The 19423-nt window shown below is 41.5% G+C and overlaps 1 protein-coding gene across 1 annotated transcript in view; it reads right to left on the bottom strand.

Moving 5' to 3' along the window:
• The window catches only part of mta1 (metastasis associated 1), a 38901-nt gene extending 19805 nt beyond the window's left edge, over positions 1 to 19096 (bottom strand). Inside the window, exons 1-3 of the mRNA XM_069535834.1 lie at positions 18937 to 19096; positions 5317 to 5384; positions 2810 to 2903 (exon numbers count right to left, since the gene is read on the bottom strand). Coding sequence (XP_069391935.1) covers positions 2810 to 2903; positions 5317 to 5384; positions 18937 to 18964 — 190 coding nt within the window. The 5' untranslated portion in view covers positions 18965 to 19096. The remainder of the gene's footprint in view (positions 1 to 2809; positions 2904 to 5316; positions 5385 to 18936) is intronic.
• Between the last annotated feature and the right edge of the window lie 327 nt (positions 19097 to 19423).

Below are 19423 nucleotides of genomic sequence, written 5' to 3'. Positions count from 1 at the left end.
TGTCTGAAGGGAGGGGCCAGGGAGTTAAAATGCCAAGTCCGCCACAGGAGCTGACCACTCAGGAGGCTGCTTTGCTCACAGGGGAGGGGCTTATGGTGGAGTTTGGAGGCCCCGTTGAGGGAGTATTCAGGATCCCTGCAAGCAAAATATTTTATCAATGACTCACAGCAGACACACATGAGGACACACAGACTCGTCCGCACACACACACACACACACACACACACGCACACGCACACACACAAACGGCTGCCATTCTCCACTGATCCATATCGAAACTGAATTAAATCTACCCCTTCAGTAATTCCTGTGGCAGGACCCAAAGCTAGAAACTAAAGTCCATCATGCATAAGCGTGCGCGCACACACACACACAGTGTGGCTGCAGCTACAGAAACGCAGACAGGATACAGCCCACACCCATGCGGTGCGCAGCCATTCCTGCCATGCATTTTTTACATATTGCAAATGTCTGGAAGCCCCTCACCAAACTGCAGCTAGCAGAGCACAGCCGAAACTCAGAGGCCGGCATAGGAGCAACCAACACAAACATTTCTCCATGTTCAAAACACAATGCCCTGCCACATCAGTGTGCCAGGAGGATCGTAACGCCGCTGGGTCAGAGCTCAGTGCATTAAAATATCAATGTTTACTTGCCATGCAAAAAGAAACCAGACACACACCGAAAATCTAAATCAAATGTGTTTTCTTCTCAAGTTGTGGTTGATGTTGGGGCTTTAAAAAACTCAGAGCAGAACCACATCAGCTGAATAACCCAGACTGCAGTAAAGAAAAAGGTGAGTTCAGATAAAGCAGCGTGTGTATGAACGCACACAAACCAGTCACAAATAATCACAGACTTTCTTAAAAAGGGACACACACTGGGAAACTGATGCTGTGTGGTCCAAGAGAACAAACAATCCCATCCTGCCATGGATACACCCCCCAGGCCATCACTGTGCACACACACACACACATTCACTGAGCTGGCCACACCCAGTCAAAGTCTATAGTGGCCGCTTTTGCCTGAATGACGACAGCGTCTCTACTTTTAGAGTGACAGCTCGGGTGCAATATAGCAGGATGTACCGCTACTAACCAATTTTAAAGATTGATGTAATTAGGCTCAATGTTGTCCTTTGCTTTTCAGTTTGTCTGTATGGTTTAAGTAAACTGTGTCGTCAGGTCGTGGTTCCGCTCCTGACAGCCTGTGCACAGGCAGGAGGCGCACGATTAACCACACTTCAAATGTGCCCTTCAAGCCGACATAACCATAAACTGTCTGCGAGTGTTGTTTACATTACCCATGCTGCACCACATCACAGACGGAGACAGAGACACGCAGGTCATCTCAGACCAGATGTGGGCCAGACCCAGTCTCCCCGGTCGTGTTCTTACCAAACAGCCATGGCCCGTTTTTCTCTTGCACCTGTGGCCTTTTTTTACACTCACCGTGTGACAAAGTAGAGCCGTCACAGAAAGCGACACGTTCACTGGATCATGCGGCGAGTTACAGAAGGCTCCACTGTGCCACAGATGAAGTTTGCATTCGACAAGTTGGGCAACTTTCTAAAACCAACAACCTGACATTCACACCCACTGTACAGAGACTGGACGGGTTGGAGCTCACACCAGTACCTGTGTGCAACTCAATGCCATAGATGCCCATCAGGAGAGATTACTCCCATTTGTACTTTTCATTTTGACACATCCTGCTCTGTGACGACACGAACATCCATAAGAATCTCAAAATGAGGCAGATACAGCGATTAACACTTTTGAGTTTGGACAAGATGCCTCCTCGTCGAGATACTTTCACCTTTAATCCCACGATATTTATCTACTAAGGATGGAGCAGTGTGTTGACAAGCAACTAAGAAATTCTACATCGAATCAGAGATACAGTTTATATATTATATATATATATATGTTTGTATACTACATTAATGTTTGAGTCTATATTCACTGACATGTGGCTTTTCTGGCTGGATGACCAAGCTACTTCAACAAAATTCAGATGAGAGTCGAGTTCTGTGAAGTCTCAAAACAGGAAACTTCTTGTCATGTTTGAGATTTTTTTTAATGTTGTACACTGTGAATGAATCACATGACTCCCTGCTTCAGGCACTCTCAGGCAGTGCCCTGAAGGCAGAATTTCCACCTGACCGCCGGGGAGGCCGTCAGAAGTCTCCGGCTCTTTATGTACTTTGGTAACCTGCAAGTCTTCATCATTGAACTGTTTCAACTTTCCTTTCATTCACCATTTTTTAATCCATTGTTTCACTGTCTTTCTCCCTGAAAAGCACTGTGACACCTGTACCGTTGAAAAGGCCACACAATGCTGCTCGAGCCCGTTCAGTGTTTGCCAGCTGTTCCAGACACTGCAGGGCTTGCTCCGAGCTCTTAAGAACAGCATCATGTACACCCCACACAGCCACACTTCAACAAGGAGGAGCTCACATGCAGGTGTCGTCATATTGATACATCCAGCAAATCGAATGCTGTCTGAAATCAGACCTATCAGAGGAGGCTGCAGTCTGGAATGTTTCTCTCCGCTCAGTAACAGCACACAAACTATTTAAATTTGTATGACCCCCTCGATAAGAATCTGGTTTGCAAATCTGGCCTCATAGCAAAAAGAGTTTGTGCTTTCCAGTTCAGAGGAATCTTCTTGGATTGGATGTGAAGGCAGTACAACTTTGCAGAGGGGAATAACTGCAGAGGTCTGCCAAATAAAATAGTTTTCGATCCTGGCTGGTGAGCTTTTTCATGCCGGATGTTTGCTGGATGGGTTATGGTCGGTCACTCACTTGCATGTTTGTCTGCCAGGGCGATGAGTGTGCCGGAGATGTCCCTGCGCCGGTAAAAACACACCACTTTGGCCTCCACGTTCCCATTGGCTGTCTGCAAACCAGAGACAATCGGCGTTACCACGGCAACAAGTGGTGCCGCACACAGAGCACCCACACACAAACACACACACACACACACAAAAACACATTAATGAGGCTAGTTTGTTTTTTTTAAGTTTGGCTAAAAAACGCAGTGTGAGACAACAGAAGTCTTCTCCAAAATTAAAACAAGTGTTGCAGTTATCAGGACAGGGAAGGAGTGGTTTTTTTTTTCTTTTTCTGTGCAGTCCTGAAATTCATTTCTCCCCAGTAACACTACATTGGTATTTTGATGCAACACTGTTTTTAAATTAGGAGCTGCGTGACAATGTCTTATTGAAGAGTGTCTGAAAAGGGGAAACAACCACTCTGACTGAAACAGCTTCAAGTTTAAAAGCAACAAGGCTCATTTAGAAATTGATTTGTAGCTTTTGAATCATCCACACATCGACGAGCATTGAACATGAGAGTATAAATTACAATACTGATGCGTTACATATCATTGGCAATCATATGATGATGATGATGATACTTTTGTCAGAACGCATCTGAATATAGCAGCTCCACTAACAACATCACAGGTAACACAAATATGTGTGCCTTATTACAGAGCAGAGCATATTGGATGAGTAACTCTGATAAATAGAAGGATGAAAGGAGGGATGAAGGAGGACAAGCAGAGTGAAGAAATTTTTTTACATTCTGCAGACATTTATATCAGACCTACTGCTTTGCCAATTATAAAAAATAATTAAAATCCAATTTCCCACCAGTCTATATTTGGAAAAAAAAAATGCTTCTGCATAAAAAAGATTATTTGCTCATTTATGATTTTTTTTAATTTTTGAGAGCGAACGAACACTTTTCTTTACAGATGAAACATGTTTTCAAACAAATGTGAAGGCTCTCCATGGTTCTCCGTTTGGTTCTTTTGTTGCATGACATAAACGTTTACATTTTAAGGCAAATACAGACGGAGCTTCCATTAATTTGAAGATGTAACATGGAGCAAATTTCTCTTAAACATTCAAGGTCAAACTCTGAACATGAAAACAAACTAATTTGATAACCAGGTTATGGTAATATTTTCACAAATTAAAGCTTTTTACGCTTCCTTTGTCTTATATGACACTTAACTTTGTTGGTCCAACAAACTAATCAATCTGACACCAGTATCTTGCTTTGGAAAATAGTGAAATGTATTTTTTTATTATTGTCTTCTACGTTATGGACCAAAATCCGCAGTGTAATTTTAAAAGAATCGTTGGCTGTGTTGACTTTTAAACAGTAATTTGTGTATATTTCCTTTTCAAACATCCTTAAATTCATGGCACTAAATATAAAACACTTATTTCTGTTACTGTTATAAGTATTTAACACTTATGTGAAAGCCAGTTCCTCCAAACTCTTTATTTTTCAGTAGTTACGAGCAGCTGGTGGTTGTCAAGATTTTTCCTCTCACACTGTTCTATACTTTCTAGACATTTATCTCAAACGTTATGGAGGAGAAACCCACAGATCCCAGAGGAGCAGAGACACTGACAGTGACAGACAGAATACAGGGCTCACTCTGAGCTCTGTGTCAATCACATTAAACAGCCTCCATATTATCCAGCACAGGCCCGGGACACACAGGCACCTGTAACTAGTCTACAGAGACACAACTCTTTTTCTGCTTCTCCGACTGAACAATGTGCGAGACTGAAGGCTGAGATTTACACACAGACACCTTCTGCAGCAGCATTATGTGATAATACAACTGAGTGCTTGCCTCCAGAGCAATAAAGATGTATTTTATTTGAACCGAACATTTCATATACTTAAAATTTGTATTTTATGGATGTATTTTAATTTCTACAATTATCATTATTATATTGAGCATATGAGCAATTCTCAGTGATGCCTTATTATGTTGATTTTAAAAAATGTTTTGTTTCTCACAGAATAAAAATCTTAATGAAGTAAATAATCATACCACTGCCTCATGAAACATTGAAATATATAATTTGTTATACTTTTATTTCTCAATTAACTGTTTACTGTCATATCTGACCAGGAGAAGCATATGTAACCAAAATTACTAAAACGATGAAATAGCTGCCTATCGATTCTTTTGATAAACAGATAAAGTATTTTAGGTCTATACTGGAATAAATTTAGAAATTTTTTTCCCCAGTTATTTAATTTCATTCATTAAAATTTAATGATTTTGGGCTTCATAATAAAATCTAGCAACTGAAAAAGAAAAGCAAATTTATACAGTGTATATATTTTATGTGAAGTTATGTGGCAGTTATTCTACACTACAAACTAAATTTAGATTTTTGCTGAACGGACGCAGTCAGGAACATATAGTTTGATGAATTAAGAATATATGATAACGAGACTAAAACGGATTTCAAATTCGGCCTGAGACACGTACTCACCTTGTTCAACTCCTCTATCCTCCTGATCAGCAGTGGGTTACTGGACGAGTTCTCAAAATAAACATAATCTGCAGAGGAACAGCAAGAAGGAGGAAGAGAGAGAGAGAGAGGGGAATGAAAGAGAAAGAAAACATATGTCAGTCAGAGCAGCAAGGTATTTCAAGTATTCGGGGCAATTTTCACAGGGACCACTCGATTAATTTGCTATGTGCAAATGCTGAAAATTTGGAAACACGTTGCAAAAAAGTCTCGAGGCCGGCAAGTCGGTGTATCGATAAATAGTAAATGTGACTGAGTGCAGCAGAATCAGCGAATAAATTATGCCGTGCAGAAATCACATGACTTAAATGTCACAATAGCTTCCGCTGCAGGAGATGAAACATGGAGACGGATGGTCTGGACCAATAAGGTACATTTATCTGACTTGATACAGGAAACATGCAGGTTACTCTTTGTCACCAAGCACTCATGACATTGACACTTAACTTTTAATCCCACCTACTGCTCACCTCAACAACCCAACCCCAAGAGTCACATGACAGCAGCGGATAGTTTGCATTACAACAATACATTTTGATGGAAAGCCATCGTATGAACCCAACGTCTGACAGAGACATCTCCAACATATTGAGTAAAATCGAGATTCAGTTGTAGTTGGGAGGTCTGACCACACACACACACACACACACACACACACACACACACACACACACACACACACACACACACACACACACACACACACACACACACACACACACACCAGTCTCATACTTCCTCGTGCTTTCTTTGTCTTATTTCTCTGTTCATCCAAACCCCCTGTGAGTGTTGTTAGCATGCACGGTGTGTTTGCATGTGTGTGGGTGTATATGAGGGAATGCACAAGTTTTAGCACGCATGTGTGGCTTTACTATGCGTGTCTGAATTTGTGTGTGTGTGAGTGGCTCCTGGCGCTGCTCCAGGCCCATTGGAGGATTAGCTCTCACCAGGATATCCCCACAGGCCCCGGTCTTGGTAGGGTGCCTGGTCTTAACCCTGCATGTGTCTTGGCTGAGTGCTGTCAGATTATACCCCACACTTGGTCGGCTGCCTGGAGCCGGAGCTATCCTCCCTTCACCCTGAACCTCCCCCCTCCCCATCCTCGACGCTCCTTCAGGCCCCACTTCTTCTTGACCAAAAACATTGTCCAAAATTCCACCAGCATAACCGCGACCCACACCAACCCCTGTTTTTATTTCCTGCAAACGCTGTGGCCAACACTAACTGGTTTGGGCTTTAAGCCATTGTGTTAGAACACCCAGGACCTGCAATAACATCCAAATCTATCACGCATTTCTATTACTGGCAGAGTTAACGGAAAAAGTCCACCTACAGACACTTTATTAAACATCGATCTGTCGTGTATCTTGTTTTTCTGGACCATTTCACTGATTTTTCCCTCTTTTTTGCACAGATAGCTTCAGAATATAGATACAGTTACATCAGGGAATCATAAAATATCATTTTAAACTTAGAGGAAATTAATAAATCTAATTTGACAGCTATTTCGATAGTTGTGAAACGCCAAACATTCTCTGTTTCTGGCTTCTCAAATGAAAATTCAAGCCTTTTTTTTTTATTGTGCACAAAGCTGTAGTAGTCAAGTTTGGTTTCTATCTCACTTTTGCTTTCACTTCGCTTTTTGTGTGTTTGCATGTCTGACTTTTAGTAAGTTTACAAAAAAACAGCTCCACCACAAATGTGTCTCCGAACAAATAGGTGGATCCAGCATATTTTATTTTCCAAATTTTTAACATTGCCAGAGAGGGTGCGCTCTGCTGAGTGCCATTCTAGTTTTCAGCGTGATTCAAAGTGCAGATGATTTTTTTACTGGTTAGGTGACTACTTGTTTTGACTGTAAATTGAGGCCTAGTGTGACACCTTGAGACGTCTTGTTTGAACGATACTCAATTGACGTTATACATTGAAAAACAGAAAAACAACAAATGGACCCAGAGAATGTTCGGCATCATCCCTGAAATCTTAAACAACTGATTAATTAATAAAAGTGATTTTCTATCCCTCCAAAAAACAGATTTACGCTAAATCTCAAATTCATTGTCAGTAATTTTAATTCTGTATGTGAAATGATAATGAAATTAACAAAACCTTGAGGCACATAAATAACACAAAACTGATGGGTAGAATTAATAATTACCACTATTATTTTAACAATTATAATTTTCGATTATTTCTAAATTGCCCATTATGATTTTACAACCTCTTCAGCTAATATGACTAGCAGTGGTTATGATTTCTAAAAATAAGACGTGTATCTCCTCCACCGTCTGCACACTCCACTGATTTATGCCTCCTGAGAGTACAGAAGTTTATTAAAGAGGAAAAGAAGAAGTTATGACTAAATGGGATTGTCTACAGCAGGCAAGAGAAAATATTCACAGCCTTGGAAAATGAAATTCAAGACTTATTAATACCTTTAGAAGTAAATTCATTGCTTTTTAAGACGTTTCCTGACCTGCAGATGCCCTGCTGTCTGGCCCAGTATGATGTAAACTCAATTAAATATTTCCTAAATATTTTACACGCACTGAATGATCAAGTGTATAAAGATGTTAAAGACTTAACATTTCCTCTTGAGGTTTCACCAGAGCAGCAGCAGTTATAATAGTATGTAGAGTGTAATTTCTATGACAGCTTCTTCTGGCAACCGCAGAAACACGTTCACTGTTCGACATCGCTATGAGACGGGGAGAGGTGCGCACATCACGCCCATCTACTCTTCACCCTGGATCAGCTTGTTACTAGACTCCGCTGCTACTGTGACATCGTTGTCCCGCTGCTTGAATATCAAATAGGCCAACTTGAAATGGAGCGGAGCAGAGACAGAAAATGAGGACAAGATATTTGACTTGCTCGTGTTCTGGGGAGACGGCAGCCTGCAGGTGAGGGGTCGGAGAAAAGGGTTGACAGACTGAATATTCAAAAAATGTGCGGGAAAAAGTTATTCAGACTTGAAGTGGGTTGAGGCTATGTTAAGCCACAACTGAGATTCGAGCTAATCAATTCGTTGTTGAAATGATTTGTAAATCACCAGATGAGTAATCTGCAATTTTCTCTGTTTCATCTCGAAACAGACAAAAAGCAAGGATTTAATTTAGCAGCCAAATGATCCAATAATCTCTGATTATGAGATAATCAATTAAATTATAACAATAACACAACTTCTGATGCTTCCGGCTGTTTTGTGAGGATTTGCTGATTCTCTTCACCTTAGATGATAGATTGAGAATCTTTTGGATCGTTGGAAGGTATTTGAAAACGTCACTTTTACTCTTTCTTATTTCTGTCTTAACATTTCACCTTTATTTTCTTGAGTTAAAACATTAAACAATTATTCAAATAATCAATATATTTAACTGATAATGAAAGTAAGCATTATTTGCAGACGTGAAATGAACTAAAACTGTCTCTAAGCAAAAGATAAAGTAAAGCTCATCTATGAATAAAGCCTGCAAGTAACAATTAAAACCTATTACGATTAATCCGTCAATCTATCTTATATTCATTAAACTATTTAAGATCAGAAAATAGTTTTTTTTATGATATAATTCTATGTAAAATAGGGATGAGTGATCAGGTGGTTAAGTATCAATTATTTCTTATTCTTGTATTCAGGTAACAGCAGATGAGCCGCACAGGCCACTATGACAAATATGTCGACAAACAAACAGGATGGTTAGTTTGCAATAAATATTATTTACATAGAAAAAAATAAATATTCACTGGAATTAAAATGGAAATAAATTTTCATTAAACTAAAATTATATCGTCGAAACGTCATTCTCTATTTTTCCTGTAATTACTGACAAATTATGAGGCTGTCTCCAGAAAAGTTTCAATAAATTAATAGGAAATAGCAGGACAGTAAAATAAAGCATTACGAAGATGTCTTTGTCAATTCAACTAATTATTTAGCCTGTAGTATCTGACAGGTCCCTGAGTTTATGTTAATATCTTCAAACAGCTTATTTTGTCTGGCAAACTGTTCAAAATCCAAATGATTGAAAATAGATTTATACGAAAACAAATGAGGAAATCTGTATCCTTGAAAAACTAAACATTATCAGAACACCATCTACTGGGCTTGGGACACTGAGATATTTTTTTTCATCAATTCCCTGTAGATATTAAGATTTTAAAAAATGTCAACGTTCAAAAGACCCCTGATCAAAAACAAGAACGGGTCTCATGACAAACCACAGAGAGACATGATGACGTTTGACTGCGTTTTAACTTCTGCCAGTTCTGAGGGACCCATCACTCAAGAGCCGAAATGCATCGTGACCATTCCAAGCTGAAGCAGAACCACATGTCAAACACTCCCACGCTTCCACACATAGACACTTTTTTTCAGGTTGGTGACGCCACGTCTCTTCGTACATTTAAAGCAAATTTGGGATATGGGACACACATGACCGTCTTTGTTTTTCCTGGCTCTGGAACTGAAGTTACCAGGGATGGAATCGCCTTTAAGTTCAAGTTGTGTCCCCCTCCAGCGAGAAAACCGGGAAGAAAGCGCTTAAGTGACAGTCGAGAGTGTGATGGGTGTTGGAGTTTCCACCATGTGAGGAACTGAGACCTGGTAGAGAGCGAGCTGGAGAGGAACTCAAAATGAGAGCAACAGAAAGAGAGAGAGAGTGAGAGAGGAGAGGGCCTGTAGGCACTGAGCAGCGTCACTCCGTCTCTCCATTTCCCATCAGCCCTCCCGCCACCTCGATCCGCGTATAACCCCCCCAACCACCCGCATGCTCTCCATCCCCCGCTCCCCGCGTCAGCCAATCCGTTGGCTCCGGGACCTATGACGTCACAGTGCAGTCGAATTTAGTGCGAGCCAATCAAGGCATGTTACTGAGCCCCAAAAGAGAGAGTCTGCTGGGCTGATTCAAACCAGGCCAGAGAGAGAGAGAGAGACACAGTCAGTGATGAGAGAGAGGGGGAAAACATGAGATAACTGATGGAGTCTGGGTACAGACTGAGAGAGAGAGAGAGAGAGAGAGACCGGAGGCTGTCACACACACAGATACGTCAACGGACAAACGAGGAAGACACTTCAATTAAGAGGAAACATCAGAAATGAAACTATACAAAAGGTGCACTAATTAAAATTTGAAATGGAGGACTAATTGGAACTGAAAAATCAATCTGTGACTATTTTTTATAATAGATTAATTGTTAGGGTGTAATGTTCCGAACATTTGCCAGTTAAAGCTTTTCAAATGTGATAATCTGCAGCTTTTGTCTGTCACAGACCATAAACTGGATGTTTGGGTTTTGGAGGGTTGGCAAACTTAAACTAGCAATTTAAATACATCATCTTGAGCTGAGGGAAATTACAGTCGGCACTTCTGACCATCTTCTGACATTTTATGGACAGAATGATGAATCAAGGAAATAAACGGTGGTTGCAGCCCTTCTGGCCAAAAACATACAAATACAGTACTAATGGACTCACAGCTTAACTACTTAGCCCTTCAATAAAACAGACCTGATTCATACATGGGTCAGTTTGTCATGATGTGTTCTATGTGTACTTAAGGATAATCTAAGTTTTCATAGAATTTAAACTCTGGTCTGAATGATTCACGATGGTTTAATATATTAAGTTGATATAACCGATAGTGGTGGAGATGATAAAATACACAAAATGATGATAAAGTTTCATCTATTCCCAAAGGTCGGCTTTTTGTGCAATGTTAAAGAGTAAGAATTCTTCAAAATGCTGAAAATTCTTCTATGAAAACTATGAGAAAACCTTGTTTTGTTCATCAAAATGTTCACAGCTCGAAGTCTTATGCAAACTGTTATAAAAGGTTCGGATTTGGGGGATGAACATAACAAACCAACTACTGCACTGGAGCATACACAATGAATTGCAGCTGCAGATATTGGTTTTATGGATTCAGCAATTTATAAATTAAAATCTAATTAACCAGCAATTACTTTAAAACTGCAAATGTGTGATTGTATCTTCTCTTGTGTGAGGATTTGCTGTTTTTCTCCATTTTATATCTCTGCAAACTGGTTTTGAACATCTTGAACATTTCAAGACGTCATCTCAGACGTGAAATACAGCACTTGATTCTGAAAATAATTGTTTCCTTCAGCTCTGTATTATATCCCTATGCTGCAGAATCTTCAGACTGTTTGCCAACGCTTGGTGATCACCTGAGAGAACCAACTGTTTCTCCTGCTGGCTTCAGTGAAACTGTTTTCCCCCACCCTTGCTGCCATGCAATATGTATTATGCCACAAGCAAAGTCTCATGGCTGTACACCGAGAGCTAGAGACAGGTAGCATCCCTACAAACCTCATTTCTGTGAATTATGCACTTTTTATTTGTTTCATTTGAACAGGTACCATACAGGAGGTCTCAAATCTGAATTTCCAGTACCAATTGTATGTGCTTGACAATTTCCCTCACAAACACAGTTAATTTAGGATTCAGAAATTACTGAGGCTCCTTACGCAGCCTTAGTAAGTACAGGGGTGGTGTCTATAAACAGTATAATGAGAAGGGCTGAGAAGCTTCAGAAAAGAAGGGAGACCGAGAGGCAGGAAACAGAGAACGTGAACATCTGCCCACGTTTGTCCACACGCACATACCCACTTCGCAGCCCACACCCCATTTCATTGCTCACACGCGGGTGAACCTGATAAAAGAGTGTCGCGTTCAACCCGCTAGAAAAGCGTCACGTTCGACCTCACTAAGTGAGAAAGGGTCTTGAGGGGTGGGAATGTCATTGTGAGCGGCAACCATGGAAGACATGATGACTCAGAAGGAGGTTTCTATGGCAATGGCAGGTGATTTCATCTTCTGAATCAATCTTGCACCTCTTGTTCACACTTTGATATAACTTACTTTCACTGATCAAACCTCGACACAGCTGCTCACCTCTGCTCAGAATGAGACATAAGCGTTTTTCTATTCATCGATTCCTCTTGTCTTTTCTGCATGAAGTCAGTGAACGTCTACTTCACAGACTAATGTCTTTTACTTAATGCTCTGCACACTCTCTTCTGACCTGAGAGATAATCTACATTCAATCTGCAACACCAGAATGTTAAACATAAAGTACGCATTTCAGAAAAATATCAATTTGTTCTGCTTAATGATGTTGAAGCAGAGATTGACTTGACTTAATTTAAACTTGTTTAAACTCGATTAAGCAGCAAACTTAAGTGAGATTTATACAAAACCTCCCTCTCAAACCATTTCAGCATTTTGGACAAACACGTTGAATTCCAAATAACCGCGGTCACATGGCAGCTATAGCTTGCAGCAAAGCCTGCGTATTGCTATGAAATAAACTGTACGTGCACTGTGCAGCATGGCATCAATGGAAACGTGATGATACGTGTGAACGCAAACGTCAGAGTGAGACACTCCGCAGACTTTATCCGCCTGACCTCTGAGTATGAACTCCACAGAAATCCAGGAGAAGTTGATGTGTGAACATAGCATGGGATCCCCCGCTAGATAAATAAAGCGGGTGGGGGGGGTTGATGACGCTTCTAACACATGACAGATGCGAAAATGAAAAATATTTCCTGGTGACACACTCATAGAAGACATCAACGTAAGATGTGTAGAGAGATTGTGGTAATAAGAGCCGACACCGGCGCCTGTGTAAACAAAATCATGTGATCTATGCAGCGGAGTTAATACGTCAATTTCTGCCTCTGCCTGCTGCTCCACCTCTCGCATGAATAATGCAGAGGATTTGTTGCTGTGAACATCTGTGCAGAGAACCTCCTGCTGCCTTGTGCATGTGTGAAAGGTGAACTCTGGGTAAACTCCGTAGCCAATTCTCCGTATTTTACCCGGAGGTCATGTCTGAAAACAGCCTGTGTCTCTAATAGCTGTCATGTATCTGTTAAAGTGACCGTCCCGTGTTTGTCAGGATGACAGCGAAACAAGCCTGAGATCTTTACTCTGCTGCACCCACCAGATCTGTGACAGAAGCAACTGCCAGCGTGGGCAATTAACACCAGCCACCAGCCAAACAAAGTGTGGGCGCTGTCAAAGTTTGTAAGTTAGTCAGTTTGTAGATAAGTAAACATTACAACACCTTAGAGCAGGTTCTGAATCATAACGGGCAGCGAGGAGAAAATCTTCACCACTCACCAGCCAAAAGAAATGTGGGTGCTGACACCAAAGTTAGTCACTTTTTAAGTTAGTAAACACCATAAACACATAAAGCACATTTTGCAAAAGAGCTTTCACTGGCCAACAGCCTTGGAACAAATTGCATTTTTAAAGTTAGGTGCAACGATTAGCATGTTAGTCTTAAAACACGCTCCCTATAATCCCTTCTGCATTATACACTGGTTATTAAGAGATGGGGAGCAAAATTCACCGTCCTCAGTCTGTGCAAAATAACATAATAAATCCTAGTTTTTAACAACAGTCTGTCAAAAGTTTTTTATTAAAAAAAGATTCCCTCCACTGCAGCTCAGCATAGAAACACAAAGAGAGAATTTATTTTGCACCAAAAGTCTTTCTATTTGGGAAAATAAGCATTTGGTCTGTCAAACTAAAAGCATCCATTTGAATGAGGACAGGCCAATAGTAAAGCTGAGTGTCAACATAGGGGGGGGAAGACACAGGGTCACCAACAAAGAAGTTGAACTTTGGTGCTGCAGTCGACCAAAGAAAGATTTTGATCAACTTATTCATACTTTGATTGGGTGAAAATGTGCACGTTGTCTCTAGATTCTCTTCCTGAATCACAGTGAGTGCAATGTACCAGGTTGCCTTATACCAAATGGGTTGAAATATGCCAATCTCTGAATCTTCTCAGGCAAATTTGACCGATGATGGTCATCCGTTTGGACAAAACGCAGCCAGACTTCATTGATACAGTGTCAGTTAGATCAGAGCCAACTCCCAATAAACTGTTAAATAAGGCCCTGTTCAGACGTCGCATCAAGAGGACAGTAAGTAGAGGTGTGAAAGGAATCCAAGACACACGCAGGACGTCTTTGCCTTCCCGTACACACCTGGTATTAACATATTTTTTTATGATCATATTAGTTGTGAAAGCACTCAGATTGGATGGAGATCCCAACACGCCGGATCACATTCGGAGGGGGTCTGGGCCACATGTGTCCACATTCTTTTTCTTGAACAACCTCCTACTCAGCTGACGTCCTCTGACCCGCTGCAGTTTCACTAAGAACCAAACGTATTTTTTCTCTTTTCGTTGATTTGTTTGTAACCACCTCCACAATATCAATACTGATCACCACATAATGATCGATACTTTCCTTAAATTGGTAAAATCTTTATTTACGACGCAGCTGCACGAGATTCAATCAGCGCTTCTCTAACCGCTCTCTCTCTTGTGCAGACACACCGACACACAAAGTGACCTCGCACACACTTGTGTTCTCAGACAGGGTGAAAACAACATAACTTGGTATTCAAGAGCAGAAGTGATGTACGTATTTATTTGCATATATGATCAGATCACAAAAATAGATTCTAATACCAGGTGTGTATGGGGCCTTTGCGATCCGACCACTCAGACATGGGCCGGGACACATGTGGCCACATTCTTTTAACTGTGAATCAGTGTCCTGGGCAACACTGAAGAACCGCCTCCTCAGCTGACGCACTCTGACCTGCTACAGTTTCACTATGAAATGAAAATATTTTTACTCTTCTCTGTGTTTCCCATACATTGAGTTATTTGTGGCCACCACCACAATATAAACACTGACCGCCACATATTGATTTTCTTTATTTTCATGCTCCCTTTCTCTCTCTCCTTCTCTGCCACAAACACATAGACACACACAAACATATCAAACAGGTCGATCTGTGTTCTTAAACTGATTAAAAACATCATATGGTTTTTGCAAAGGGAATTTTGCTTGTAAGATGCAGATCTGCTCATAATTGGAAACTGGAGACAAAGCAGTGAATTTATTAAGTATGACCCGTTCACTTGGGTTCAGATCTCTCGAGACACATGTTTATACCAGGTCTGAACAGGATCTAAGTTAGATCTGGTAGCTCCCATAAGGTTGGGCAAGTTCAAAGTTGTGATCTAGGTTTGATCCTGATGGCAAAAATAATGGATTAATCCTGAAAGGCTGTAGATGAAGTACTTTTCTCCTTATGAAAGTAACACTGGTGATTGTCCATCAAAGACTGCAACCCTACCGGCCAAGCTGCAGCAAAGCACAACGGCATCCCTAGTGCTACATTGACCAAAATCCATGCAAGCTTACCGTAGTGGATTAAGGAAATCTCAGTTCTGTATTTCTCCTGTTTCTCTAATCATTGTGATAAAAGATGAAATGACCGCAATGATAACGTTCCAGTTTGAAAAGTCGTGCCTCACAGTACTATAAACAGCTGGGCACTGTTTTGGCATCGGAGAAGCCTTAGAATCTACAGATCTGTTGCTCAAACTGGACTTTGTGGATCCTATTTCTCGTCTCAGTGGTACATCAAGCATCACGCCCCCAAAAACACAGGCCCCTGTGTTATTTGAACCCCGAACGCCTGCTCAAGCCTGATATTACCTTCAGATACACTCAGGAATACATCTTTGCACAAACAGTGACTGTGGATTTCATCTTCGTATCACTTACAGTGAAGGTGCATGAGGATAAGATCTTCAAATGACCAGTGTGAACAGGAGGAATGATTGTACCGAACAAATATGGATTTAATGCTCTTTTGGGCACTAAGCAGTTGTTTTAGGAGAAATTCAAACATTGAGAACATATCCTTTAAAGTGTTCAAATCCAGAACCATTTCTTTTCTCATTGTCTCATGAGAGTCATTTCTCCCTGAGCAATAAATCTGCAGCAAGTCCTAGTGACTCTTTGCAGGTTCAGACTTTTAAACTTCTATAGCGTGTTCTCATCAAACTTCGTGCTGATTTCTCTTCTCTTTTCTACCTTTAAGATGATGAGATTCGTGGTTCAGCTTATACTTTCCTGAGAGCGGGGTAAGGTACAGGGAAGAAGCGCTGCAGGCACAGGAAGAATGGCTTGTGGCCTGCACGGTAAAACAAAGACATCAAGGCCTACAAAGCCGGCTTTTGTCCAGGGTTCATTCACAAGGGAAGTCATTGCTTTTCCAAGATGATCCTGCATTGTCTTGCTAAGTGGCGGCCATCTTTCCAAGGGCTCTGCTTTGTTCTGACGTGAGCTGAACTGGTTTAGGAGAAGATTCAATCAATTGTGAGACTTATTTTTGGCCTAAATTCTGTATGTTTTTGATATTAATTACGACTGCGGAGCAGCAATTTAACAGTATGCTTACTGAGTCATATGATTTTTATGCTTTGTGTTTTCTAATTAGTTTCGGTTATTGAACAAGAAGCCCTACTTGAAATGTTTCAATTTTGCCACAATAACTTGAATGGTGATTCTGATCAAAAAGAACAATGTTCTGCTGTTAATGTGAATTGTTTCATTCATTTTGATTAATTAACTTTAATTTTAAACTGCAGAAGATGCGGCATGGGGAGCAAAATACACCATCCTGAAGCTACAATTAGCATAAATCACTCATTGTTACTATTCTGCAAGCAAATAACCTTTCTAGCGAGAAGACAAACAAGCTCAGCTGGTTGGTATCGTGGTATAAAAGACGTAACAAATTCAGCAACATTTGGCTGGTGAAGCGTTAAGTTTGTGCCCTGCTCTGGACGTAATCCTGTTCTCACTCAGGTAGGCCTTGTTTCATTTGATTGAATAAGAGGACAGTGACGTAGACTACAGGCTATTTTTGCTGCAGGTACCAGGAGAGACGATTTTGACTGACAATTGTCAGTCGCTGCACATAAATATGTCTTCAAAATGTAATCAATCGCTCATTCTTGCCTCCCTCTCTCTTGGACATGCTTACTGTTGGATACAGTTAAACGTGTGTAAAAACATAAACCAGGCACTGACCCCCGCCATGGCTCAACATGCCCCCCAAGTTCAATCAAGCTGCACATATTCCTGTTTATCTATCAAGATCTATGCATTGTTCCCTAGGAAATGTCAAGAAAAAACCCTGAAGATTTTCATGCTGTATTGTCACATGCTCTCACTCTGACATACTCCAGACATTTACTAGGGGGCTGGCAGGTAAAGTTCTGGAAAACAAAGGGAGCAACTCAGTCAGACAATTGCAATCTCACATAAGCTGCTTTCAGACATGCACTGAACTCTGCAGCTCCCACATATTTTTCTCCGGACGAGGTGCATGTCTGAACGCAAATGTCCGAGTGAGATACTGTGCAGTCTCAGCAGACTTTCTCCGCCAGACCTCCTAGTATAATGTCCGTAGATATCCGGGAGAAGTCGATGTGAGAACACAGGGCGATTCCTGCAGGATTTACTGCAAGCGAGTGGAGGACACTTTGAAAAAAACAATAACTAAACAAATAACTTCAAGTGAAAAAGTGGTGTCACACACGTAGAAGACATCGACGCAGATGGCGAGAGAGTTTGTGGTTATAACAACCGACACCGCCTGTGTTAAGAAAATCACGTTATCTCCGCAGCAGAGTTTATACGCCACTTCCTGACTTTGCAGGCTCCACCTCTCGCCTGAATAATGCTGAGGATTTGTTGCTGTTGTGAACGCGTCTGTGCAGAAAACCTCCTGAAAGGACAACTCCAGGTAAACTCTGTAGCCAATTCTCCTGATTTTACTCGCAGGTCACGTCTGAAAAAGAATACACAGGCCCTGCAAATCGCCCGGAGTTCCGTGTGAAATCAGCTGTGGTGGAACATTACAGCAATTTCCTCACAATCCCTCACGTTGAGTGAAAATCCTGCAGGACTGATAGTTTATTTTCTCCCCTACTCCACCCACCTCTGCACAAAATATTAAAAAAAACAGGAACCACTACTTTGTTTAAGCTGCCTTGAATCACAGCACCATAAGTAGAAAATGAGTGGGAGGGGGAAACTGGAATCTTAATTAGGTATTAACTGGAGTTGCCTGCATAAAAAAAAGCAGCAGAAACCTTGGTTAAAGATGTGACAAATCCTTCTTTAATTATGATCTGCCTTCATTTTTATTCCCCGTCTCGGCTCCTGGAGGTAGAAAGTCACCTTTAACTTGAGTTTTTTTGTTTTTTTTGTTCTCTCTCTGCAGAAGCATCAACTCCTCGCTGCCTCCCTGCAAGTCTTCAGGGAGTCTGCAGGTTTAAGTGAATGTTATTGTGAAAGAAAACTTTTCTCACCTCAACTTAAACCATATAGAGACACAATGCACGTCAGGTTCGGCTGCATGTTTACACTGAAGGGGCTTTGAGCTAAGTTACAACAATAAAAAAATAAAAACCCGAGAGAGAAAGAAAAGAAGCGAGGCGAGAGGAGACCGCTGCTCTTCATCGCCATCCTCCTCTTCGCCATCATCATCAGTGAGGCTGGAGGGGGGGGGGGTGGGGGGTGAATAAACGAAGGGAAGGAAAAAGACGGAGCACGCTCTGTAAACACATTTAAAAAAAACACCCGCGGCGAAACATAGCGAGTCCGCCATAAAACAATCACCACACAGACGCGGCCGGTGAATTGTTGTTCCCCCGCCGCCCTTCTTACCTCCAACCCGGTACATGTTCGCTGCCATGGCTGCCCCCGGGTCCCCGGCTTCCTCTCCAGGTAGAGGGGTGGCTCTGCTCGCTCTCTGGCCGCCGGAGCTCTGCTCGCACCGCCGCCGCTGCGTGTTGGAAAATGGAGGATCGATCGATACGGAGCAGCCGACAGAGCTTAAAGAGACAGTGCACCCCGAGCTGTGGCGGCACGATTCAAACCGGCGAGTGAGCCAATGCTGCGACCGTTAGCTCGAAACCCGACGACGCCATTGTGTCCCCCTGCTGCTAGCTTGTCCAAAATCCAGCCAGCGTGACGGTATCATTTATCTTACCAGGTAATTTACACGATTCTCCTCTTGCACTTTGCTAGTTTGTAAAATAATTGAAGATCATGGAAGTGACACGGACAAAACCATGACTGGATCAAAGGATTTGTTTTTAAAAAGTGTTGGAAAGCCAATCAATCAATCAATCAATCAATCAATCATCAATCA

The sequence above is a fragment of the Paralichthys olivaceus genome, chromosome 12 (genome assembly GCF_024713975.1).
Source record: "Paralichthys olivaceus isolate ysfri-2021 chromosome 12, ASM2471397v2, whole genome shotgun sequence".
NCBI lineage: Eukaryota > Metazoa > Chordata > Actinopteri > Pleuronectiformes > Paralichthyidae > Paralichthys > Paralichthys olivaceus.
This window is presented reverse-complemented; position numbering and strand designations above follow the sequence as displayed.